Here is a 25,256-nt window from a genome sequence, read left to right on the forward strand (position 1 = left end):
TTCCCATGGTAACCGGCACTCGCCGCCAGGCGCATGCGTAGACCGTCTGCGCTTTCCTCCCGGAAGTGATTTCCGTTGGGTCACGGCGCAGGCGCAGGATACGCGTGGTTGCTGCGCGAGGCGGCGGCGCGCTGGGCGCGGGTCTGCGCGCGGGATTCGGGCGCCGAGCCGGGGCGCTCTGACAGGAACGTCATGTCAGACAACGAGGACAAGTGGGTACCCGGAGCGGGCCGTGTTTTCCGGGGGCGGGCGGCGTTTGCGGGAGCTTGGGAAGGGGGCGGCTGAGGCGGGGCTTGGGAAGGGCGGCCTAGGTGGCGTGGCGTGGCGGGGCGGCCGAGAGGAAACCCGGGTGCCGAGGGGCGGAAAGCGAGGAGCCGGGAGCGTAGACCGGGCAGGGGCTCGGCGCGCGAAGGCCCAGGCTGGAGGTCCGGAGTCTCTCCATGGGAAAGAAACAAAAGAGGTGTCGGGTCCAGCCGCCCGCCGGGCCGGCTCGCTACGCGGCCCCGGGACACGCAAGGCGGCGAGAGCCTTTGCGCCCGGGGCGTCACTTCGGGGAAGAGGGGGCAGGCCCATCAGCAGTAGTGCCGTGGGAGCCCACCTGTTGGTGGAAGTGCGGCCATCCAGAGCATGGCCTGCAGAGGAGAGAACATCGGGGTTTGGATTTAGGCTGAGAGCTTGGAAGAGGTGAGAAGTGGGCTTGAATTCTGGATTTTATATATATATATATATATATATATATATATATATATATATATATATGTATGTATGTATGTATATGTATGTATGTATGTATGTATATGGTGGTACTCGGAAGTGGTGCTGTGGCTCAAGTGGTAAAGCAACAGCCTTGAGCAAAAAAATTCTCAGGGACAGCACCCAGGCCCTGAGTTCAACTCCCAGGACTGGCACACATAAAACAAGATTATTGCGGTACTGTGGCTCGACCTCAGGGCCTGGGTGGTAGCCTTTAGCCATTTCTACTCAAGGCCGACACTCTTAACCAGTTGAACCACAGCTCTTCCTCCAGCTTGTTGCTGGTTAATTAGAGGTAAGAGTCTCATCTTCTCTGCCTGTTTTGGCTTCCAACCTCAGTCCTCAGATCTCAGCCTCCCCAGTAACTAGGATTACAGGCATGAGACACTAGAGCCCTGCTAGTACTGGGGTTTGAACTCAGGGCTTCCTACTTGCAAAGCTGGAGCTGGGCCATTTGAGCCACTCCTTGAGTCCTGGATATATTTTAAAAGGACAGGCAAAAGGATTTTTCTTTTTGCTGATCCTAGGGCTTGAAATCTGTGCCTGGGCACTTTTCCTGACCTTTACTGCTCAAGCCTAGTGCTATACCACTTGAATTCTAGTTCCACTTCCAGGTTTTTTGGTAGATTTAGTGGATATAAGAGTCCTATGGGCTTTCTTGCCCGGCTGCCTTCTAAACATGATCCTCAGATAGTCTCCTGAGCAGCTAGGATTATAGGTATGAGCCACTTTCCTGACAGCATAAGGATTTCATTTCTTTCCTTCCTTCATCATCCCTTTCATTTCTTTTTCTTTTTTGGTTGGTGGTGGGGCTTGAACTTGGGGCCTGGGTGTGCTGTTCCTGAGCTCTTTTGCTTAAGATTGGCACTTTATCACTTTGAGCCACAGTGACACTTCTGATGGTTAATTGGAGATGGCCTTACAGATGGAGCTGGGAAGGTGGCTCAGTGGTAGAGGTTTGCCTTGCATGCATGAGACCCTGGGTTCGATTCCTCAACACTACATAAGCAGAAAAAGCTGAAGTGGTGCTGTGGCTCAAATGATAGAGTGCTAGCCTTGAGCTGAAATGCTGAGGGATAGCATCCAAGCCCAGAGTTCAGGCCCCATGACCGACCCCCCCCCCAAAAAAAAAAAAAAAAAAAAGTCTTACAGATTTTTCTTCCTCAGCTGGCTTTGAACTGTGATCCTCAGCTCTCAGTCTCCGAAGTAGCTAGGATTACAGGCGTGAGCCACCAGCTCCCGTGCCCTGCTCCTTTCATTTCTTCTACTTCCTCTTCTTCCTACTCCTCTTCTGTTTGGACCCAGGTTTCCAACCTACGAGGCAAACAGCAAACACTCTACCACTTGAATCTTTTTCTTGTTGGTGTATTTTTTTAAAATATAATTTTGTTATTTTTAAGGTATTGCATAGAGGGCGCTTTCCTAATTTTAGAAGCTATATATAGCCCAAGCTGGCCTGGAATTCTGAATTTCCCAGCCTCATCCTCACCAGGAATACTGAGATGACAGGCATGTACCATTTACAAAAGGATTCCCCTCCCTTGTATTTATCTATATTTATGAGTGTACATTAATAGTACAAGGAGTCTTTAGTGTGCTAATTGCATAGATATTTCATAATGTACATTGATCAACTCCCTCCTCCACTATTTTATTCCCTTAATCCCTTGAAAATATTTTTTCAGGGATTGTACCTCTGTGGTCTGAAGATAAAAATTTGGGAGTCATGGGATGGGAAGTTGGCTCAGTGGTAGAGCGCTTGCTTTGCATGCCTGAGGCCCTGGGTTCGATTCCTCAGCACCACATAAACAGAAAAAAGAGCTGGAAGTGGCATTGTGGCTCAAGTGGTAGAGTGCTATCCTTGAGCTGAAGAGCTGAGGGACAGCGCCTAGGCCCAGAGTTCAGGTCCCACGACCTGACCCCCCCCCAAAAAAAAAAGAAAAAAAATTTGGGAGTCATCAGCATAAATATATTAGGATTAAGAAACTGTGTGGATGGAGATCATTAACTTCAAGAGTGGTTTTGATGGAGGGTGTAGTCTTGTGAGATTGTGACTGATTGGGAAGAGAGGAATTGGACATAGTGAAGTTGGAAAGCTTCACAGATTTTACTCCAGAGGGAACACAGAGTTAGTATTATGGGAGAAGGTTGTTTGGAGTTTTGGTGCTGGAGATTGAACCCAGGGCCTCACACATACTAAGCATTTGTTTTACCACTGAGCCATACTTCCAGCCCTGAAGGTTTTTGTTTTTTGAGACAAGATTTCACTGTGTAACTAAATCAGGATCCTCCTACATCTGTAATCCAGTCAAAGTGGTGGAGGCTGAGGCTAGAGGGTCATGAATTCAAAGCTAGCCCTGGCCAATAAAAAGGTCTCAAAACCAAAACTAAAATGGGTGCTGGTGGCTCATGCCTATAATCCTAGTTACTCAAGAGGCTGAGATTTGAGGATTGTGGATCACAGCCAGCAGCCAGCCCAGGCAGAAAAGGCCATAAGACTATCTTCACTTAATCACCAGAGAACCAGAAGTGGTGCTATGGCTCAAAGTGGTCAAGTGCTAGCCTTGAAAAAAAAAAAGCTCAGAGACAGCACCGAGACCCTGAGTTCAAGCCCTATGACCAGCAACAATAACAACAAAAAAAAAATGTCTGAAGATGTTGTTTAATTGATATAGCACTTGCACTTGGCATTACAAAAAAAGGAGAAAAAGATGGCAGAAGAACTGCATGCTTAAATGCAGACTGGAATAATTCAATATGAAGTAGTAATGATAGACAAATTCTAGCAAAATTGGAGGGCAGTTGGGCTAAGTTTGAAGGAGTAAAATGAAGGCAAAGGTTGAGTCACTCCTTAAGTACAGGTTTACTGAGTTCTAGTGCCTCCTTACATCTGAGTCAGATTTCTGTCTCTTGATTCTGGAAAGTGATCTGTGACTAACCATCCCATCTCTTTCTGTATAGCTTTGATGGTGATGACTTTGATGACGTTGAAGAGGATGAAGGGCTAGATGACTTGGAGAATGCTGAGGAGGTCAGTATTTAGCTGTAGGCTTCTTCCTACCTCTGCAGCCTAGCTGCTGAGTATGAGCTAGGTGATTTTTTTTTTTTTTTTTTTTTTTGGTCCGGTTGTGGGGCCTGAACTCTGGGCCTGGGCGCTGTCCCTCAGCTCTTCAGCTCAAGGCTGGTGCTCTACCACTTGAGCCACAGCGCCACTTCTGGCTTTTTTCTTCTTGCTTATATGGTGCTGAGGAATCGAACCCAGGGCCTCAGGCTTGCAAGGCAAGCGCTCTACCACTGAGCCACCTTCCCAGCCCGAGCTAGGTGATTATTACCCATATGTTTTTCACTCTGGTTTGTGTTCCTAGACCCTGACATAGCATCCCAGTAGAAGTGAGTAGTGTTCCAGTCCTGACAGCCCTGCAGGATGTGCCATTAATTCACTTGGTCCACAGCCCATGACTTCTGGGGCAATTGTGTTATTTATTTATTTTTTTTAAAGATAAAACATGACCTTTATTCTTTTTTTTTTTTTTGTCGGTAGTGGGGCCTGAACTCTGGGCCTAGGTGCTGTCCCTTAGCTCTTCAGCTCAAGGCTAGCACTCTATCACTTGAGCCACAGCACCCCTTCTGGCTTTTCTGCTTATGTGGTGGTGAGGAATCGAACCCAGGGCCTCATGCATGCAAGGCAAGCACTCTACCACTGAGCCACCTTCCCAGCCCCACATCACCTTTATTCTTTCAGCAAATGTGGTCAATGTTAATACCTGCCTAGTACATTTCTTTGGGGATGAGTGCAGGGAGAATAGCTTGCTAAAGCTTAGAAATAATCAGGGCCTGGGTCAGGCAGGAATTTTTTCCCCTCTGACAAACTGGGGTTTGAACTCAGGATTGTTAAGCTTTCTACTTAGGTGTTTTACTGCTTGAGCCACTTTGTCAGCTCTCTTTGCATTGGGTATTTTTGAGATAGGGCCTTGCTTTGTGCCTGGATTGGCCTGTACTGTGACCCTCCTATTTATGTTTCCCATTGGTTGAGATAGAGCCGCCTAAATTTTGTCTGGGCTGTCCTTGAACTGGGATTCGCCAATCTCCATCTCCCAGGTATCTAGGATTACAGCTTGAGCCACCTTGCTGTCAAGTGTGCTGTCACTGTGCCCAGCTGTTGGTAGAGATGAGGTCTCATGAACTTTTCCTAGGCATGCAGTAAGCATTAACAGCAGTGATGCTTTTCTCTGTCTTTGTCAACCTCCCCTCACCCAAAATAGATAACCTGAAATTTTCTTGTTTTTGTCTTGATATCCAGGAGGGTCAGGAGAATGTGGAGATCCTCCCTTCTGGAGAGCGACCGCAGGCCAACCAGAAGCGAATCACCACCCCGTACATGACCAAGTATGAGCGAGCCCGTGTGCTGGGCACCCGAGCACTCCAGATCGCGTGAGTGTTTACCCATCTGTCAGGCCAAAGAGAGCCCCTGAGCTGCTGGTCCTGCCCAGCCTAGCACCTGAAATCCAGCTCTTCCTGTCTGAGCAGAGCTCTGCCAGGCATTGTGCTGGATCCTGGCTCATGGGGAACCTGTGAGTTCACAGCAGAAATACCATATAAGAAGTCAAATAACAGTGGAGAAGAAAAATAACAATTCTAGGCAGAACTGCTATCGGTCAGGTTGGAAGCAAAATGAGTAAATTCAGAAAGCCCTAGACTGTGAGCTGTTCGGGAGGGCTGAGGCAACCCCAGCAGGCTTAAGTGCTTCTCAGCACAAGGGAGACAAGGGCCAGTGCAGCAGAGGTTCCTCACTTGGGAAAGCCCTGTGTAGTGGTAGGCTTCTGGGGCTGCGGAATGAGCAGCCTTCCTTTTCTCTCAATTTTAGAAGAGTAAGCTTCAGGAAGAATCAGTGGACCGATGGGATCAGGCTGTCACCCAGTTAGCACAGGCAGGCAGTACAGCCTGCAGGTCCCTCCTCCTCAGTGGTGGGCATCGTGGAAAGCAGTCCAGACCTCTGTCAGCATGCATCTTTGAGCAAGCAGACACCCCCCCCCCCCCCACCATCAGTCTTGGGGCCTGAACTCTGGGCCTGGGCGCTGTCCCTCAGCTCTTCAGCTCAAGGCTAGCACTCTACCACTGGAGCCACAGTGCCACTCCCAGCTTTTTCTGCTTATGTGATGCTGAGGAACTGAACCCAGAGCCTCATGCATGCGAGGCAAGCATGCTACCACTGAGCCACCTTCCCAGCCCCCAAGCAGAACTCTTGAAGAAGCAGATGCCTGATTTTCTCCCCAGTTACCTGGGCAGGAGTGAGGGGGACAGGGAGGGGACAGCAAGGGTAGTGGTACTCCAGTAGAAGGTCCCTCATGGGGACACATGAGGCTGAGGAAAGGCATCCCTGCTAAAACTTCTTATAATCTGGTGTGGGTGTCTGGAGGAGGGTGGCTCAAAGAAGGAATAGGGGGAGTCAGGGAGGGGGCTACAAAGAAAAGCTGAGCCAGGTATGAGGAGGCCTGCATGCTCTGGTACCCCTGCCGTCTGTGCATATCCTCTTTGAGATAGACCTTTACCTGTAGCCTTGTGAAGTGAAGGTGATCAGCTGTCTGTCCCAATGAAGGTTTTTATGAGTAGACAACATTATTCTTTCTCATTCTTGAGCAGATCTCTTAGGGAACCCCTTGGAGCACAGTGGAGAATATGTCACTCATACCTAGAGTGACAGGTTCATATTGACATTTGTTTGATGAAGCTGACATCCAGGTCACTCCCAAATGCAAGTGTCCCTTTTTCCTTGGGGAGCGAAGCATAATCCAGTGTAGTCTAGTCTGTAGTGCTCCTTCCTATTAAGGGATATGATGCCATCTTGAGCTGCCACGCCCTCCTCCTCAAGCCTATGCCCAGACAGGCTGGATCTTAACCCAACCCTGCCACTGGGCTTGTTACCTTGTACTTAGGTGTATTTAAGTTTCCATCTGGCTCACTAGCACCATCTGGTGGCCCACACCATCTCCACTTTTTTTTTTTTTTTTGGTTGGTCGTGGGGCTTGAACTCTGGGCCTGGGCGCTGTCTCTCAGCTCTTCAGCTCAAGGTGAGCGCTCTACCACTTGAGCTACAGCGCCACTTCCGGTTTTCTGGTGGTTTATTGGAGATAGGAGTCTCACGGTTTCTCCTGCCCAGGCTGGCTTTGAACCGCGATCCTCAGATCTCAGCCTCCTGAGTAGCTAGGATTACAGGCGTGAGCCACCAGCGCCCGGCTTCCATCTCCACTTTTGACTAGGTGGATGAAGTGGTTATTCACTAAGGGCCAGCTCTTAGAATTTGCACATCAGATGTGTGTGGTAGGTACTGGGTGAATGAGTGCCCACTCTTATCTGTAGCATTTTGCCACATTCTTTAAAGATTTATATTTTAGAGACTTTTATTTCTTTTTTCTTATTCTTTTTTTCTTTTTTGGTCAGTCATGGGGCCTGAACTCTGGGCCTGGGCACTGTCCCTCAGCTCTTCAGCTCAAGGCGAGCACTCTACCACTTGAGCCACAGTGCCACTTCCAACTTTTTTCTGTTTATGTGGTGCTGAGGAATCAAACCCAGGGCCACATGCATGTGAGGCAAGCACTCTACCACTGAGCCACCTTCCCAGCCCCCTTTTTTTCTTTTCTTTTTTTTTTTTTTTAACAGTATCAAACCCAGTCTTAAACTCTTCTCTTTTCCCCTTCCCTCCCTCCCTCCCTTTTTCCTTTTTCCTTTTTCTTTTTTTGGTGCCAGTCCTGGGGCTTGAACTTAGGACCTGGGTGCTATTTCTGAGCTCTTTAGCTCATGTGAGCCACAACTCTGCCTCTGAATTTTTTGGTAGTTTATTGTAGGTAAGAGTCTCATGAGGTTTTCTGCTGGGGCTGGCTTTGAACCACAAACCTCAGCTCTCAGCTTCTTGAGTAGCTAGAATTATAGGCATGAGTCACCAGCGCCCGGCTGGGTCTTGTCAAACTGCAGTCTTTCTCCCTATGCCTCCTGAGTAACTGGGACCAAAGGCACATGCTACCAGGATGGCTTTTTATTTGTTTTGCAACAGTACCCAGTTGGAACTCAGGGTCTCATGTGCTCCCTCAGCCTGCTTGCCCATGCTGAGCTTGCTCATAGCTAATGCTCTACCACTTGATCCATACCTCTAACCCAGCATTTTGCTGGATGTTTGCAGATGGAGCCTCAGACTTTTCTTTCTGGGCTGGCTCTGAACCATGATTCTTTAGGTCTCAACCTCCTGAGAGCTAGCATTATAGGCATAAACCACCAGCACTGGCTTCTGCTTTGTTTTTAAGATAGAATCTCACTTTTTGCCCAGTCTGGCCTCAAACATCTTCTGTCTTTGTTTTTGTCAGTTGTGGGGCCTGAACTCTGGGCCTGGGCGCTGTCCCTCAGCTCTTCAGCTCAAGGCTAGCGCTCTACCACTTGAGCCACAGCACCACTTCCGGCTTTTTTCTTTTTGCCTATGTGGTGCTGAGGAATCAAACCCAGGGCCTCAGGCATGCAAGGCAAGCACTCTACCACTGCGCCACCTTCCCAGCCCCAAAATACATGATTTCTACCTCTGAGAAATTTCCACACTTTCAAGAGTAACAGAAACCAGGAAATTATTTAGCAATAAAGTTAGAAAGGTTGATCCTTAAAATCAATAAAATTAGTAAAGATAGCTCTGGTTGATCATCAAAATCACCTAGACAGATGTGCCAATATAGAGTCTCAGGTCTCTTCATGAGACATTAAATATTCTGGAGCAGAACCCTGGAACCTGTATTTTCAGCATAGTCTGCTAATAATTCTGGATCCATTAGTGTAAACACAGCTTTCTAATGAAGGTGGCTTCTCATACGGGATGGGTCAGGAACTGGCATCCTCTTGACTTTGGAGGCTCTGCTGTGTGCCAAGCGTTGTGCTAGGCTCCATAGTGAAGCACATGTAGTCCTGGTCAGAGGTCACCAAGAAAGAGCTCATGGCCTATGGTGTTCAGTGTTCAATGAGATGGGTGCCAAAGAAGCACAGCAAATGGAGTCAGGGTGCTGAGCACTCAGCAGGGTCTCCAGAGTGGCTCATGGCAAGGAACGCAGCCTGGAATGCCCACATGCCTTAGTCTGTTTTCTGAGACTGGCTCATTTGGCATGGTTCATTGAGCTCAGAACCTTGGAGCTGGAAGTCAGGAGCATGGCACAGGCCTTGCTACATCAGTGCACGACCTAGACCATCACATGCTGAGTCAGAGCCAGCATGTTGGCTTGTGTCTCTGTCCCTCTTCTTATCCAGTCACTAATGCCACATGGGGCCCACCTCCAAGTACCAGTGATATGAGTTTGGGGGACACTTCTAAATCGTAGCACTCGGGAGCCATAAATAGTTTGGCATAGCTTGAATGTGAGTTAAAACAGGGAAATAAATGGCATGAAAAGGTGCTAGAAAGGTGAATGGGGCCCACTCTGGCATCAGGTGTTGTGGCCATGAAGAGTCATGGAAGGGGTTGTAACAGATGGACACTGGAGCAGAGGCTGAGCGTGAAGGCTACAGAGGGGACGGTGCTGGAAGAGTGCAGCCTGGATGGCTGCATTGCTGTGATAGAGAAGGAAAAGGTGAGAAGCAGGCCGGGCACTGGTGCAGGGCTCATGGAGTCAGGTTAGAATGGAGTGCCCGGGCTGTTGGGAGGTTAACTTTACAGATCTTTAGTTAGCTTAGCTTATTATTATATGGAAGGTGTCCCATATTATATGGGAGGTGTTCCTAAGCCTAACCTCTCTGGGCCTTGGTTTCTTATCAAAATGCTACTTACTAGGCTGGAGGCGTGGCTCAAGCAGTTTGAGGCCTGAGTTCAAACTCAGGTACAAAAATAACAACAAATAGGGGCTGGGAAGGTGGCTCAGTGGTAGAGCGCTTGCCTTGCATGCTCGAGGCCCTGGGTTCGATTCCTCAGCACCACATAAGCAAAAAGAAAAAAGCTGGAAGTGGCGCTGTGGCTCAAGTGGTAGAGCGCTAGCCTTGAGCTGAAGAGCTGAGGGACAGCACCCAGGCCCAGAGTTCAGGCCCCACGACCGGACCCCCCCCAAAAAAAAAAAAAAAAAAGCCAATAGCAGCCTTGGTACCCAGTGAGCCTTTGCTTATTGACAGTAGTAGTTTGGCATCATTATCAAGGGGAGGCCGGGATTTTCTTCCCATTCAAAGGAGGATATTGAGATTTAGAGAGAACCTAATGCCTAGTCTTTGAATGTCCAAGTTAAATCCAGTCTGCTGGCTCCCAGGTTCATTGGGGCAGGTCTCTGGCAGTGCCCTGTATTTTCCCCTCCATTCTTGCCTGCCTAGAGGGTACCCTTACTAGATGAAGACCAGGATGCCAGACCCACCGCACCGCCTGCCAGCCCCTCCCTGTTTGCAGGCTCCAACCTGCCCTGTCTCTGCAGGATGTGTGCCCCTGTGATGGTGGAGCTGGAGGGGGAGACAGACCCTTTACTCATTGCTATGAAGGAACTCAAGTAAGTCCCCGATTCATGGTTCCCCCACCCAGAATCCTGGCGGGCATCTGTTGGACCTCCTTGGCTGGGGAAGTTGATACTTGTTCCTGTCAGTCTGCCAGGGAAGGGAGGAATGGGGAGAGGGCAGTCAGAGGGAGGGCATTGATGTGACATGGACTTCTACCATCTGGTCCTCTGCGGAAGCCCTCACGTCCTGTAACTTGTGTCCTGCCGCAGGGCCCGAAAGATCCCCATCATCATCCGCCGCTACCTGCCAGATGGGAGCTATGAAGATTGGGGGGTGGATGAGCTTATCATCACGGACTGAGCCGGAGGAGCGTCTTTCCGACTGTGCCCCAGGCTCCATTTTTATGCTTGCTTTATACGTGTAAATAATAAATCCATGAATGTTTTTACCCCTCCGGCTCTCTTTGATGCTGCCACTTTCTCCCTGTTCCTCCCTTGCTGTTTGGAGCATGCACTTGTCACAGTGGCTCTGTGGCTATCTTTGCGACCAGGGGCCCTTGGCCCCATGGATCCCCCACATCCCTCCCTCCATCTCCCCACACACCACAGCAAAGTCTGCTGCAGGGGAGACACCTCAGCTGCCTTCCCAGCAGACAGAGAGTCTTTGTGCCCAGGGAGCTGGTTGCCACGGAAACCCCCAATTTCCTTTCCAGTGGGGACTGGCTGCAGGGGCTTCTCCCTTCTCAGGAGTATCACAGAGCAGGTCTCATCAAGCCACCCATTGTTTCCTAAGGACCTGCCTGGAGCTCTTATCGAGGGCTCAGATCCCCTTTCAGGAGCAGTGCCCCAGCAGGAAGCATGGGGTGCCATGATCCCCCACCCTCCCCAAGCACAGCCCTGCCGGGCAAGTCAGCAGCTGGACCAAGCACCTGCCCATCTGACCACCTGACCACCTTCGTCCCTACCCTGTCCTCCTCAGGCCCCTTCCATACACTGCCCTCCATGGCCCACCTCTGGTCTGCCACCTGTGCCCTTTGCATCCCAACCCTTTCCTGTAAAATGCCCTTTCCCTGCTGTGGGTGCTGAGAATCTCTGCTCTAGACAGGATGGGTGCTGGCATGATGGGCCAGAGCTCCCTCTCCCCTGCCTCAGGGTCCATGGGCCTCTTCTCACCCTCCCTGACCCCCAGGGAGCACCAATTACATCGGCTCCTCCCTTTTCCTGGATGGGGAGAAAGTGGGTAAGGACACCAACAGAGATAGAAGGGGAGATTGGCTTCCCCAGTATTTCAGCCAGCCCCCCATTCCAACTCCCTTGGAGGAGGAGGGCCCCAGGATGCGATGGGATACTGGGCAGAGTGGGGAGCATGAGCGGCCACAAGAGTGGGAGGGGTGTTTGCTGCGCTGGAAAAGGGTTAAATCAGGGAGCAGTGGACTTAGCACCCCTGCCACCCTCCTCCAGCCTGTGGAATCCTTTAATCAAGTTGGGTGCTGAAATTTCAGCTCTGAAATGCCGCCTTTGTGCCGGCATCCAGGCAGCCGCCCCAGAGTGCGGGGGTCACTTTCTCGGCCCCATTTCTCTAAATGGCCTCTTTGTTCCCTGCTGGGCTGCTCAGTATCAGATGTGATTAAGGGGAGTGTTGGGGGGGGGCTGAGGGGAGCGGAGGGGGGTTAACCCTTAGGGGATAAGGGTAAGGAAATGGGAGGAAAGGGTGTTTTTGCTCTCACCTTGCCCTTGGTACTCTTTTGGGGAGCCACATGTAACTCAGCCACCAGGTCTGGGTTAGACTTGCCTTGAGTGTAGTCACCTGCCATCCTCAGAGTTCTGTTAGGGTTTACATGTAGTTTTGTCAGTTGTTCGAGAAACACCTGGCTCTTTTCCTGACAGGGAAGCTACTACTGCAGCCAAATCCACCCGGAACTAGTGGTCTAAGGGAAGCCTACAGCCCTGCTCTTTTGACTTCCTGGGTTTTGTCCTCCCCTGGGACCATCTCTCCTCCCACCCCTTGGTGACTTCCTACCCTATCTCATGAGGTCCAAGGTCCTGGCAGTGGCTTCAGCTTCTTCAACCTTGTCCACAGCACCCCTGCATGCCAGAGCAGTACCCCAATGGGAGATGGACAAGTGTCTGGCCCCTTGGGAAGGGAAGGGGGAGTTGTGAAGACTGAGCATACAGGGCAGTTCTGATGGACCCTGACAATTCCAGACTGGTGCTGTGTGTCAGAGACCCCTGAGATACAGTGGGGGATCCAGTTTGGCATGGGGTTTCTGAGATCAGTGCCAAGTCACTTTCTTTTCTCTGCTTTCTGGTCTGGTAGGTCTAGGGAATGCCAGAGATCCGTGAACCTTGAGTTTCACAAGGCCTTGGGTAATGTCTACATGGCTGTGGTGGATGAAGTGTGTACTTGGGATGAGAAATTTAGAACCAGTTAGACACTTTGCCTGCGTGTAGGATGAGGCCTGGAGAAGTTCTTGGTGTGCGAGAGGCCCTGCCCCTCTTCCTTTATTGGTGACTTAAATGAGAAGATTCAAGTTTTCAGATTCATAAAGCTCTCAAAGGAGACCTAGGTACAAAGAATCTTTGTTGGAAAATGAAATCCACAAACCCCACATTTATCTACAAAACACTAGAACTAGCTTAATACCTGGTCCAGGTGGGCTGACTTGGCAGAGATAATTTGGTAGTGGGGTTTCAGTCACTGAGCTTCAGGGGGGCCAGCAGTTTGGGGAGGTGTCCTAGAGAGCTTGTGGGACACGGCTTCTGGGTGGACAGCCTCTGGCCACACTGTGGGAGACTGGTGTTGACCCTCCCCAGGGTCCTGATGAGAGACAGGGGCCAGGGCTCTCATGGAAGGGAGGAGCTTGGAGCAGATTAACAGCTCTAGATTTGAAGGGAAATGAAGCCCACAGACCTGGGCAGGTGGAGGAGGTGATGGTGAGCTGGCTTCACTGCCAGCACTTCCTAGCTTCAGCCTCCCTAAGCTCCAGTCTCCCCATCAGAATACCTGGGATGATGCCAGGGACACTCTCTCCCCCCTCCCCCCCACAAGGCCTGAATGACAGAACCCTCAGAATAATCTGTGGCCAGGGTGCACACAGTAAAGTTGGTGGCTCTCCCAGTGAGGACCTACAGATGCTTGTCAGTGGAGTAGGAGGGTGAAGAGACTTCTGTCTCTGGGGTGGTGTAGTTATGAGGTAAGGGGCCTTCAGCCCTCACTGAGGGCAGAGTTCTTAGGGAGAGCACTGAAGGTCCAGATTGGCAGCCTGGGTTTAGGCTTAGGTGTAGGCTGCAGCTGCGAAGATGGTATTTATTGACTGATGTGTGCTGGATATTGCAGCTGGAGGGTTGTGGCAAAAGAAGCCCCCCTGCATACGTCCTAAGGGACCAGGCCTGACTGCTGCCCCGTCAGAATCCAACCCACTTGCTCCCTTTCAAATGTCTGATCTTTTAATTTTTTTTTTTTTTTTTTTTTTTGGTAGAGTCCTCTCTGCTGGGTGAGCAGAGGGGTTGTAGTGAGTGCCAGCTGGGCTGGATAAAAGCCCAGCCGTGCTCTTACCTAAACCTCTGAGGTTTAGTCCCATGCAGAGTCCCCCCCCCACACACCCCCAGACAGGCAGTCCTGACATACTCCACCATACCAATTCCTTAGGGGAGAGAGATGTTTGGGCAAACCCTTTGAGGAGACTCAGGGACAGGGACGAGAGACCAACAGACAGGCCAGCTCAGGCCCACCACACAGATAACCGGAACCTTTATTACTTGAAATGCTTAATGCAGAGTTAATAGGGACTGGATAGTAGCTAGGAAAGAAGGCAGCAAGGGGGCTACGGAGATAAATAAAGGGGGACAGCAATGCGTTACACGTGGACTGTGGGTGAGGGGGTAGAACAGGAGAATAGAGGTGACAGCTACATACCACTGAGAGGCAAAGGGAAAAAGGCAAGGGCAGAATGTACATAGCAGGACTTTCCTGTCCAGCCTGCTGCCAGCATGGGTGCTGGGCCCTGTGTCTCCCCCTGGGGCCGAGGGCTCGGGTCTGTGCAGTACTGACTCTTGGAGTCCAGGCAGGTGGGCTGACAGCGTCCAGTGAGGGAAGAGGGAGCTGGCTAGGAGCCTGGGGAGGAAGGCTCTGTGAATTGTCTCTGAACCCTTTTCCTGCAGTCCCTGCCTCCTCCTGCCTGGCGTGGGTCTCAAGGTCTAGGAAGTTGTGGTGGAGGATGGCTAGGGGCTCCCCATTTCACAAAGGATGGGGTTGATGCCATAGAGGCCTGCGTCCTGGGGCCTCTGTGTCGATTCCTCCCTGCATTCAGTAGGGGTCAGGCAATGAAGGTACAAAAGCCCCCACTGAGCCTCCCTACTCTCCACAAGGCTGTTCAGAGTTGTACTCAGCCCGAGTGATGGGACAGGGCTGGCTCCAGGCTCTGATTCAGGTTCCTTGGCTCTCAAGTCTGGTGTTACAGGGACCTCTTTCCATGACGGGAAACAGGCCTGCGATGCCCATGCAACACTGGAGACTTGTGTAAGTGGTCCTTCTCGGGTCCTGGGTAGAGGGTCCTTTCTGGGGGACCCTTTCCTCTGCCTAGCTGTCAGCCAGGCTGGGATGAGACCGTGGGTCATCAGGGCAGGGGCCAGCAGAGAGGAGTCCCTCCGCTGTCAGCCTCTGCGGCCTCCTCCACCACTACCACCAGGTCTGGGATGGGTGAGGAGCAGGGCATTTGGGCTACGGGGAGGGACCTCGAGGGCTGGGAGGGGGCTGGTGGCGACAGGGCCCCTTTAAGGCCGGGACAGTGTCGTGTATACTGGCTGCTCCCAGTGTGTGGGGCTGTGGGACTGCGGCCCTGAGGGGCTGGGGTCAGAGATGGCCGTGTAGAGGGGCCGCTGAGAGGGCCCCATGTAGGAGAAGGCCGAGTAGAGGCCAGAAGCCTGGCCTGAATGGCCATAATAGGGTCCTGAGGGTTGATGGTCAGAGTAGTCAAACTGGGGGCGGGAGATGGAGGGGAAGGCCGAGCCATAGTGGGGCAGACTGAGGGAGGTGTAGGCGATCTGCGAGGTGGATGGCTGGTCGGTGTAGTGCGGGGGGCCCTGGGGGCCAGTGGTCTCTGTCTTCACCTGGGCTTTGGCATCCACACCAGGGGGCGAGACCGTGGGCAGAGCCACACCTGGTGGCTTGGAGATCCAGGCAGAGTGTCCACTGGCCACGGCCAGGGCGCTGCCCAACCCATAGCCAGCTGCCGAGTAGCTACCCACGTGGCTTGGGTGCCCGTTGGGTGGCAGGTATTGGTCCAACTCAGCCACATCAAAGGTCTCCATGTTGGACATTACCTCGTGGCTGATCTCACCGATGTCCACATTGCCGAAGTCGATGTGAGGCTTCCCGCCCTCCCCCAGGGAGCGCCCATCCCTCTTGGGGTCTGCCTTGCCCGACTGCAGCTCTGTCTTTGGGGTGGTTGGAGGGGTAGGCGGGCCATGGCTCTGGCCTGGATGGAAAGGAGAGAACAAGGCAGGGGGCAGGTCAGAGACAGGTGGGCCTAAGCGGGGCCACATGGCATGGCCTAGTTTTTGGCAGCCTTCTGTTCTGTATTTTGTTGACACACCAGCATTTGTTTTTCTACCGGCTGGAGTCCAGTTGTTGAGAATGTTCTCCAACCTCAGGGTTTGGGTCTTCCTCCTCGACCCCTGCAGCCCACCCACCCCCACATGGAGAGGGCTGCTGCTTCCCTGTGCAAAGTCTCTCGTTGCAGGTTCTTCATGTGGCTACAGTTGGTTCTCCTGCTGCTCTGTCCTCTCTGCTCCTGTTGCTCCTTGGTGGCCTACCCCATGTGGTTGCCTGTACCCTGCCTGCTCCCCAAGGCACCCTGGGCTTCTGCTGGCTTCTCTACCTCTGGAACTCATACACCCTCTCCACTTGGGACTGCCTGTCTTTTTGTAACTGCCTCACTTGTGTCTGCCTGGGTTCCCAAATAGTGCTGTGCCCCCCACCCCCAGAACCCCAGACCTTCCTACCCTGCCTGTGATCCAGTCCCACTGGCCTTGCCCAGCTCTGTGACACCCTGGGTGGAGCCGCCTGCTGGCCCACTTTCCCTCCTTGCTCAGGAGGATACTGAGATCGCTGGTCTCTGTTCCCTGTTCACTTTCTTAGCTAGCAACACTCAGGGCTACTGTGCCAGGTGCCAGGATACAAATGAAGAGTAAAACAGGGCCCTGTTCCAGATCTCCTGGTCTGGGAGAGATCTGGGACACCCCCAGATGAGAGTGCTGTGAGGATGGGATAAGAGAGACTGAAGAACAAGCAGGAAGCCACCTACTGCCCTGGTGGTTTGGGGAGGCCTCCTTAGGGGTGAGGACTGGCCTTCAAGGCTAAAAAGAAGTCCATGCTGATCATTTTGTTCTGTGGTAGCTATTCTGTGTGTGTGTGTGTGTGTGTGTGTGGTGTGTTTTGTGTATATGTGCATGTGTGATGTGTGTTGTATGATTATGTGTTCCCAGGCCAAAGGCTCTGGACTTCAGGAGACCTGCCTCAGTTTGAATCCTGGCTCTGTCACTTAATGTGTGACTTTCAGCAAATCCCTCATCTTAAGCAGTTTCCTTCTGAGTAGAGGAGACAGGTAGCTCAGACACGGCTTCCTTGACTATAGGTTGATGGATATTGGGCATTTCTGTTTGTTTGGGTTTTTTGGGGGGGTCCAGTTGTGGGGCCTGGGCGCTGTCCCTCAGCTCTTCAGCTCAAGGCTAGCGCTCTACCACTTGAGCCACAGCGCCACTTCCGGCTTTTTTCTTTTTGCTTATGTGGTGCTGAGGAATCGAACCCAGGGCCTCAGGCATGCAAGGCAAGCGCTCTACCACTGAGCCATCTTCCCAGCCCTATTGGGCATTTCTGGAGCCCTGACTGGGTGGCTGGGTGAGTGGGTGGCTTCTCCCTAGAGACTGCACCCATGGCTCTCAGAGGGGCTTCTCATGTCCTTGTTTGTTCTTATGTACAATTCGCTTGCTTTCCTGGAGTATGAGCTCCTGAAGTCAGGGACTGTAGCCTTATGATCCCTTTCTGGTGTCTCCTCCACTGCCTGACTCCAAGTTGGTAAAAGCTGCTAACTGGATACTTTCCATATGCCAGACCCAAATGTGGCACTTCTGTACATGAGAGGTACAGCCAGGTAGCAGAGCAAGGCCCCAGAGCCCAACTGACGGGCTCAGACCTCACCTGGCAAGTTCCTCTTCTGTTTCCTCATCCATAAGACGACGGTAACCTGCCACCGTTGGGTATGCCACTCCCACTGTTTAGGGCTGACTGGATCATTGAAGGTGGTAGTACATACAAGGCATTTGGCTCAGTGCCCAGCACACAGTAGGTGCTCCAGTCATATTGTCATTCATGAGAATTAAACAGGAATGGCCATGGCTCACCCCTGCACGGCACCAGCTCAGCCCCATGGTGTCCCCAGTCAGAGCAGGAGGTGGGAAGAGGCACTGCTCCTGTCTGTCCCCTCTGTTTGAGCTCCTACTCCTCAAGCCCCTTTTCCTTGTAACTGCACTGGCCATCTCTCACCCAGGGAGCCACATCCATGTCGTCACTACCGCGTCTCCACCCTGGGAGGACCTGGAGCCCCCACTGAGCTGTCTCTGGGCTCTTGTAGTCCAGTCCTTCCCAGCGCCCAGTGCTGTTGGGGAGCGGCAGGGACACGGGCCAACCAGCCTCCCCCAGCCCAGCACTCACCTGAAGCGTGCTCTGGGTTCCCATCTGATATGGGAGAGCCCTCTTCCGGGTGCCGGTGGTCCAGATGGGCACTCTTGTAGTGGGCCTGGATGGCAGCAGCCCCCCCTTGCTCAGCTTCCCCGCCTGGGCACTCTGCCTCCCCCTGGGCCGCCTTTCCGTTCTTCCGCCGCCGGGGCTGGTACTTGTAGTCCGGATGGTCTTTCTTGTGCTGCATCCGGAGCCGCTCAGCTTCCTCGATGAAGGGGCGCTTGTCACTCTCATTCAGCAGCCTGGGGTGGGGGATACAGCGGAGCCAGCTTGAGTGCCAGAGCACCCCGGCTGGCTTCCCTCTGAGTGTTGGCTCTACAAGGCATATGGAAGGATGGGAAGTGCAGGGCCCAGGAAGGCCAGGAAGATGCCAGGCCGAGCATCAGAGGCCTTGATTTCCAGCCCTAAACCTCTCAGGCTGGAGAGCATGAGAGGTCAGTTCCTGAGAATTGGGGTAGAGGCAGGAACCTGGGTTATACAAGGGAAAGGCTTAAGTTCTAGGACAGAAAAAAGGTTCTCATCACCAAAACTCTCCCAAGTAGAGCTGGTTTCATAGCTGGAAGTGAGCTCCCTGGAGCTGGAGGTATGCAAACAGCCCAGTCTCTGCCACTGACTAGCCAGGTATGATACCTTGAGGAAGCTACTTCTCTGGACCTGAGGTTTTATAAGACACGGGATCTAACTCTACCTGGGGTGTGGGAGCCCCGGAAATAATGGATGTAGACTGTCCTTTGCCAAGCCTCAGAAATGGATGTGGCTCTGATGCTAGAGGGGAGAGGGGGGCTTGGGTGCTCCCTAACCCTGGAATACTGACTTAGAAATTCCAGTGCAGTGGGACTGAGGGGCCAGGTGTGAGGCCCCTTCATTCTAGGAACATTGTCTCGTGGAGAAAGATCCCAAATACCTGGGTTTAGCAAAGGTTAGAGGGTGCACAGGACCCTTTCCAGACCTTGGGACAGTTCCATGACCAAGGGTGGTGGGAGGAAGCCCTGACAGAGGGCCCCACCCACCTGACGCCAGCCTCAGGCCAGGATTGGCTGCCCCAGGGTGAAGTGGGCAGAGGGGAAAGCAGAGATTGTAGACTCCCAGCCTTTGGGATGTGAAGTCTGCTAGTCTTCATAGGAGCAGCCCTGGCCCTCTCTGGAAGGCCTCTTCCCTCCAGTGGCCCCACTCTGCATGTCCAAGTGGCAGAGGCTGAGGTGGGAGTGGGTGGTCATGCCAGGCACCACCTCCTAGCCAGCAGCAGCATTCCTCTGCAGCTTAGCCTGCCAGTGAGCCCCTGCCCGCCCAGCATTCTCCAAGGGACCCTGTAGCTGAGCAAGGCGCTGCCAGGGTCAGTACCTCACCAGCTGCAAGCCATAGCCTAGAGGCTTCTGGGTGGCTAGTCACTGAACTCTGGCTCTAACCCTAGCCTGGGTTCTCTGCCAGCTGGTAATCAGCAGTCAGCAAGAAAATGGCAGGGAGTGCGGTGGCCAGAAGAGGAGGATTCCAAAACTTGATTCCACTGTGAGCTCTGAAGCTAGTCCTCAGCAGTACCATACATAACTGGGACAAGAACCCAAGCTCGTACCTGTAATCCTACCTATTTAGGAAGCTGAGATCTGAGGATCATGGTTCAAAGCCAACCCAGGCAAAAAAATCCATGAGATTCTTTTCTCCAATTAATCCCCAAAAAACCAGAAGTGGAGCTATGGTTCAAGTGGTGGAGCACTAGCTTTGAGCAAAAAAGCTCAGATATAGCACCCAGGCCCTGAGTTCAAGCCCCACAACCAACAATAACAACTAAAAGAACCCAAGTCAGGGTTCACCACTGCTTCTGCTCCCCCAACTAACCTCAGTTCCATCCCCACCAGCTGCCAACAGGAATCCCACTTCTACCCCACCCTACCCTGGACCAGAGTCTCTCCTCGCCCGACCCCACCTGAAGAAGCCAGTCTCCTAGCTAAACTTGATGCCAATGCTGCACTCACTACTCTGCCCCCATGGAACCTTTTCCCTGCTTTCAGGAGTTGAGAAGCCCCAAGAGGGGCTGGGAAGGTGGCTCAGTGGTAGAGTGCTTGCCTTGAATGCATGAGGCCCTGGGTTCAGTTCCTCAGTACCACATAAGCAGAAAAAAAAGCCAGAAGTGGTGCTGTGGCTCAAGTGGAAGAGCACTAGCCTGAAGAGCTGAGGGACAGTGCCCAGGCCCAGAGTTCAAGTCCCACAACTGACAAAAGGAAAAGAAAAGAAAAGGGCCAAGAAGGAAAAGGGGACTTCTTCTGGTGGGCGGGGCACTGGCTGCAAACCAACAGCATTAAAATGACCCTCCTAGGATGGGCTGGTGGGACTGGGGATGGGAGAACCTCCAGCCTGACACCTTCCTGGCTTTAGCTTCTTGGCTTCAATTGTTCTTTCCAGGTCAATCAACCAACATGTAGCCACCCATGTAATGAGCATCTCCATCTTCCTCAGCTGGCATCTAGTGGGCTTCAGGAGCCCACTGAGGACCTGACAGCAGACTTGCTCTGGCACCCCAGCTCTGCCGTCTGATTTCTCTATTAGGACTCCTGTTCTTCTGTCCACCCAGTCATCCCCTTTCCAGAGGAGCTTGCAGGGAGCTGAAACAACCAAAGGATCCAAACAGGTTGGAGCCTTGCCACTGTCCCGTCATTTCCCACCACTCAGGTGGGGTCCTCTGCTAGCAGAGCCTGCTTTCCTGCCTGTCCTGCCCTAGGTACCCCTATGGGCATAGCTTGAGTACTGGCCAGGAGTAAGTCCTGCTGAAGGGTTCTTGATGGTAGAACTGGGGTGGGGACAATGGAGGGGCCCCTCTTAAACCTTGACAATGGAGGGGGGAGTCTATCCTTGTTTTATCTCTCATCGGTCTGCTCACTCATGGACCTTATTATTGTTGTTGTTGTTATTATTATTATTTTGTCCGACAGCCAGAAAGGCAGTGGCCTGACTGAGCCCTGCTGGGACCTGGACAGACCCTGGTTAGAGGAACTGGCTGCCAGCTCTGCTCCAGGGCCCATGGGTAGCTGGTGGTTCAGTCTTAGCCTGCCCATGTGAACCCAGAGGGCTGAGGGCTGGAAGTGCTGGGGGTGGGGGAGGAAGGAAGGGGGTGCAGATCTCAGTCTCTTGGGAACCCTTCTGTTCCTTTCACTACTTTAAGCTCTTGGTCTTCAAGTTGGGCCTGCAGGGAGTGTTTGGAGTGGGTGGAAACCAACTCCTCCAGAAGACCCTGGGCTTCCCAAAGCCCAGAAGCACCACTACTCCTCTCTGCTTGCCTCACCATTTCCAGACCACTCGAGAGCAAAGGGTGGCCGACCACTGTCACCAGGGAGGGACAATGTGGAGATGACCTCTGGCAGCAAATTGGGAGACTTGGGTTTGGCTCTGGTACCAACTGCTAGGTGACCTTTGCAGAGCCTTTCTGGCCAGTAGTAGAGATCAGGCGACCTCTTTAGGCTGGCATCTGCTAGAGTCCTTGTTCCCTCTGGGAGCTGCCCTGGGGCTCCTGGATTTGGGTGGGAGATGCCCAGCTCCACACATTTGCCAAGGGCCAGGTGAGCCCCAGGGGCAAGGGTTGGAGGCTTCCTTCTTAGATGTTTGTTACCACCAAAGGTTTCAGCTGGTCTCAGATAGCCTGGGAGTTGGGGGGGGACCCTGGGCAAGAAAGGCAGCTTCCTCCTGGCCAGGTTACTTGGCTACAACCGGGGTTGAAGGGGAAGACATTGCTAAATGCTGGGTGGAGCCCTGGGAGAGAAGATGGCGCCAGCCTCGGAGAGAGACTGGGACAGGGTGGGAGGGGAATTGGGGACAGAGGGTGGGGTTAGAGAAGCCTGGGGAGACAGTTGGGACAGGGACCCTGTGGTTGCAGGAAGTGCATTTCACCCCCCTGCCCCTCCTCCACACACACACTTTCTAAAGACTCTCCCCTGGATTCTCCTTCAGTTTTATCCCACCCTCCTGAGCACTGGAACTGGTGGTGGCACCCTGATACTTGTGTGTGAATGTGGAATGAGTCAGTGAAGCCTCCATCAACCCACCTTCCCCCTGCCACTATCTCCTGTGGCCCTTGTGGCCCTCGATGCACAGGATTCCCACCACGCCGGGGCGCTTTCTGCCCCCCCCCACCAGCGTGGGGAGGCCAGGCCTACACCGCCACAGGAGTTGGGAGTTCAAGGGTAAGCAGCAGCGAGCTCAGTCCCACGAGGCCCCTGGTGGCAGATGGGCAGGCAGGGCCCCCACACCTGGTCATGCCAAGAAGTGCCTTCCCCTGGGAGGCCATCCTGCTTTGGAGGAGCTCCAGGCTGTTCCGCTTGGGGGGTGGGAGGGGGTCCCCAGGCTGTCCTGCAACCTCTCCGGGGCCCGGCTCACCTCCAGAGTTTGCCCAGCGTCTTGCTGAGCTCGGCGTTGTGCAGGTGCGGGTACTGGTCGGCCAGCTTCCTGCGCGCCGCCTGCGCCCACACCATGAAGGCGTTCATGGGCCGCTTCACGTGCGGCTTGCTCTTGCTGGCGCCGTTGACGCGCACGGGCATGGGCACCAGCGTCCAGTCGTAGCCGCTGAGCACCTGGCTGACCGCCTCGCGGATGCACACCGGGAACTTGTCATCGTCCGCCTCTCCGCCGTCCTGCTGCTCCTTCTTGACCTTGCCCAGCTCCCCGGGGCCGGGGCTGGCTCGCAGGCCCGCGCCGCCGCCGCCGTCGGGGCCCAGCGCGGGCGCGCTGCCCGGGGACAGGCAGCGGGGCTCCTCCGAGCCCACGGGGCTCAGCTCCACCTCCGACAGGTCCTGCTCCTCCGCCATGTCACCCCCGGCCGCCGCCTCGGCCGCCTCCCCGGGGCCAGCCGCGGGGGTCCTCGCAAAGAGCCCAACGCCAACCTGGACGGGAAGGAGGGCGCGACACAGCCGGGGTGAGGGCGACGGAGCCCGAGGTGGCGCCCGCCGGCCCGGCCCGTGCACGTGCCCCGGCCCTAGGGGGGCGCGTCCCGCCCGGGCATCTGCCCACCCCGTCCCACCCGTCTCTGGCTGTGGTGGGGTGTGTATGTGTGTGTGTGTTTTAAAGCCTCCTTTTGGGTGGAGGTTTGTTGATGGAAAGGAAGAAAAACGGACCCTTTATTCTGCTCTAATCCCGGCCCCTGGAATTTCCCACCTTGTCTCTCACCTCTCCTCCTTCCCCTCTGCCGCCAGCCCAGCCCCGGGCCCCAGGAGTTTGGAGAAGCTGGGGTGGGGGGCACAGCGGGGTGTCACCTCCCCTTCCCCATAAGTGGGGGGCCCAGGCCTGGTCAGCTGGGAGGGGCTGGCTGGGCTGCGCACTCACCTCCTCAGGCCTCTCCTCCAGCCTGGGGCTCGTCCTGAGGAAGTGGAAAACGGAGTCCCAAGGTGTGCGGTCCAGCTCGGGGGCTGGGAGGTGACGGGTGGGCTGGGAGGGAGGGGCCGGGGGGGGCCCTGAACCTCAGGCCACCGCCTTGGCCTCGCTGGGACGGAGCTTCAATCTTCACCACCAACCACCCTGGCCGGACAGCCTGAGACTGACTGAGCTACTGAGCGGCTGCAGAGGGCTGGGGAAGGAAGGGGGGAGGGGAGGGGAGAGGAGGGAGGGAAGGGCAGAAGGTGGAGCCTCCAGCGCTGCCTTCATCCCAGCACCCTGGGCTCCTCTACCCCACCCAGGCCCCCCAGCCCTGATCCCCACTGTCCCGTCCAAACCCTTCTCCTTGGGCTTAGCTTGGGTCCCCCGGATAGGCGTAGAGTTGGGGTGCTTAGGTCACGGAAGGGAGAGATGCAGGCGGCAGTGAGGAGGATGAGGCCCATCTGGGGCCTGGATCTCTGCCTCAGGTGTCGGGATGGGCAGAAGACAAAGGATGGGAAGGGACAGGCGAAGGTCTGATCCACCTGGGAAGGTGGCAGCCGGTGTTGATTCATGGAGGAAATTGTATCAAGTGCCTACTGGGTGCCAGGCACCACTGCCTGCCTGTCTCACGCTGCCTCTCCCGTACCTTCTCTGCTTCAGCCTATACAGCAAGAGGGACTGTGGTCCTCACCTGGGGAAGAAAGCACACGGTTGGACTCCCTCGGCCAGTGCAGATGCTCCAGCTTAGCCCCTGGTCCTGGCTCTCCAGCTGGGCTGGCCTAAGGAGGGGGGGGTCCCACAGGAGGCGAGGTGGGCGGAGGATCCTTTACATGTAGGGCTGAGGCCTTCACTGTCCTTTCTGGGATCCCACCTTCTCCACACTGGGGAGTCCTGATCTTGGGTGTCCCCTCATTCCCCACTTCCCAATCCTGAGAACAGGTGAGAGCCACCTTGGTTCAAGCTCTCCTTCCTGCTGCCCCTTCTCCAACCCTTCCTTGCCCCCCCCCCTTCCCCACACCACTGCTGCCCTTCATCTCCAAAGGTCACAGACCCTTTCCCTTCCCAGCCAGGGCAGCCCTACTTGCTTAGCCAGCTAGGCAGAGGTGGGGTATATGGAGGGGACACACGCAGGGGCCTGCTCTCAGTCCCTCTGCAGCTGGGCAAGGCCCCAGGCCCCCTCTAAAGGGGTCCTGCCAGGAGTGGGGTTGGAACAAGGGGTCTGGAGCCATAAGGCCTCATATTTGGGAAGGCTGGGGGGTAAAGGGGGTTGGGTAATTGGACACAATGAGGTAGTCACACGAGGTGAAGGCATGTTGGGGGGGGTGGCGGACACTGGAACACACACATACACACACACACACACATGCTCGCGCACACAAGCAGCCAGACAATTGGGCCAGTGTGTCTGGGGCTGCGGAGTCCAGTGAATTAGGAGTTTGATAAGGGTTTTCTCTTTCTCTCGCTTGCTAGCCTTGGACAATCTCCCCCCAGTTTTCCTCGACGCCACCCCCGGCGCTGCCAACCCTCCTCCCCCCGCCTCCCTTCTCTTCCCTGTGCCCAGACTCTTGTTCGGGGCCTTGAAACAGTGAGCTGTCTTTGTTCGAAATACAGGTGAACGGCAATCATGTGATTAACACACACACACATAAAAAGCTTTTTAACAGCGCCCGCCTGGCCTCAGAAGCGCCTGGACAGGAGCCGCCCTAGATGGACAGAGGGACGGAGGGACGAGCATCCAGCCAGTCGTATCCTGGCGGCTCCAACGCCCGTTGCTGCCCGCCCGCTGCCCGCCTGCCCAGCATCTCTCTTTCGGTGGGTCCCCGCTCATCTCGCTCCCCTTTGATCCCTCCTCTTGGAGAGCAGCACCTCCTCACTCTTTGCTGTGGCTGTGACTGGACTTGAGACCCCCTGGGGCAGGGAGGGGTGCTGTGGGGGGAGAGGGCCAGGGTGAGAAATCCGGAGCAGGGTCTCTCGGCAGCTCCTCTGGCTGATGCCCT

The 25,256-nt window shown here is 54.2% G+C and overlaps 2 protein-coding genes across 3 annotated transcripts; one reads left to right on the forward strand and one right to left on the reverse strand.

The window, feature by feature from the left end:
• The first annotated feature begins 87 nt into the window (after positions 1-87).
• On the forward strand, positions 88-10,636 carry Polr2f (RNA polymerase II, I and III subunit F). 2 transcript variants are annotated; one of them, XM_069999498.1, is made up of 5 exons: positions 88-212; positions 3,715-3,784; positions 5,054-5,184; positions 10,145-10,241; positions 10,458-10,636. In XM_069999498.1, exons 1-5 carry the CDS (start codon positions 193-195, stop codon positions 10,509-10,511), a joined length of 372 nt encoding a protein of 123 aa, XP_069855599.1. In that variant the 5' UTR covers positions 88-192; the 3' UTR covers positions 10,512-10,636. The 2 variants fall into 2 exon arrangements, with proteins under 2 accessions (XP_069855599.1, XP_069855597.1); XM_069999496.1 differs by having other exon boundaries at positions 10,170-10,241.
• Positions 10,637-13,936: 3,300 nt separating this feature from the next.
• Positions 13,937-23,446, reverse strand: Sox10 (SRY-box transcription factor 10). The gene is made up of 4 exons (XM_069999492.1): positions 23,230-23,446; positions 22,288-22,790; positions 17,899-18,167; positions 13,937-15,664 (listed from the first exon to the last, which is right to left on the reverse strand). Exons 2-4 carry the CDS (start codon positions 22,713-22,715, stop codon positions 14,961-14,963), a joined length of 1,401 nt encoding a protein of 466 aa, XP_069855593.1. The 5' UTR covers positions 22,716-22,790; positions 23,230-23,446; the 3' UTR covers positions 13,937-14,960.
• Between the last annotated feature and the right edge of the window lie 1,810 nt (positions 23,447-25,256).

This window comes from Dipodomys merriami, unplaced genomic scaffold (genome assembly GCF_024711535.1).
Source record: "Dipodomys merriami isolate MVZ:Mamm:240054 unplaced genomic scaffold, mDipMer1.0.p SCAF_55, whole genome shotgun sequence".
NCBI lineage: Eukaryota > Metazoa > Chordata > Mammalia > Rodentia > Heteromyidae > Dipodomys > Dipodomys merriami.

Coding starts and splice junctions, on each gene's coding strand:
- Polr2f (XM_069999496.1), top strand. CDS start 193: ATGTCAGACAACGAGGACAA. Junction 3,785..5,053: donor ACTTGGAGAATGCTGAGGAG/GTCAGTATTTAG, acceptor CTTGATATCCAG/GAGGGTCAGGAGAATGTGGA. Junction 10,242..10,457: donor ATTGCTATGAAGGAACTCAA/GTAAGTCCCCGA, acceptor GTCCTGCCGCAG/GGCCCGAAAGATCCCCATCA.
- Sox10 (XM_069999492.1), bottom strand. CDS start 22,715: ATGGCGGAGGAGCAGGACCTGTCGGAGGTGGAGCTGAGCCCCGTGGGC. Junction 18,168..22,287: donor ACGCTGGGCAAACTCTGGAG/GTGAGCCGGGCC, acceptor CCCCCACCCCAG/GCTGCTGAATGAGAGTGACA. Junction 15,665..17,898: donor GAACCCAGAGCACGCTTCAG/GTGAGTGCTGGG, acceptor CTTTCCATCCAG/GCCAGAGCCATGGCCCGCCT.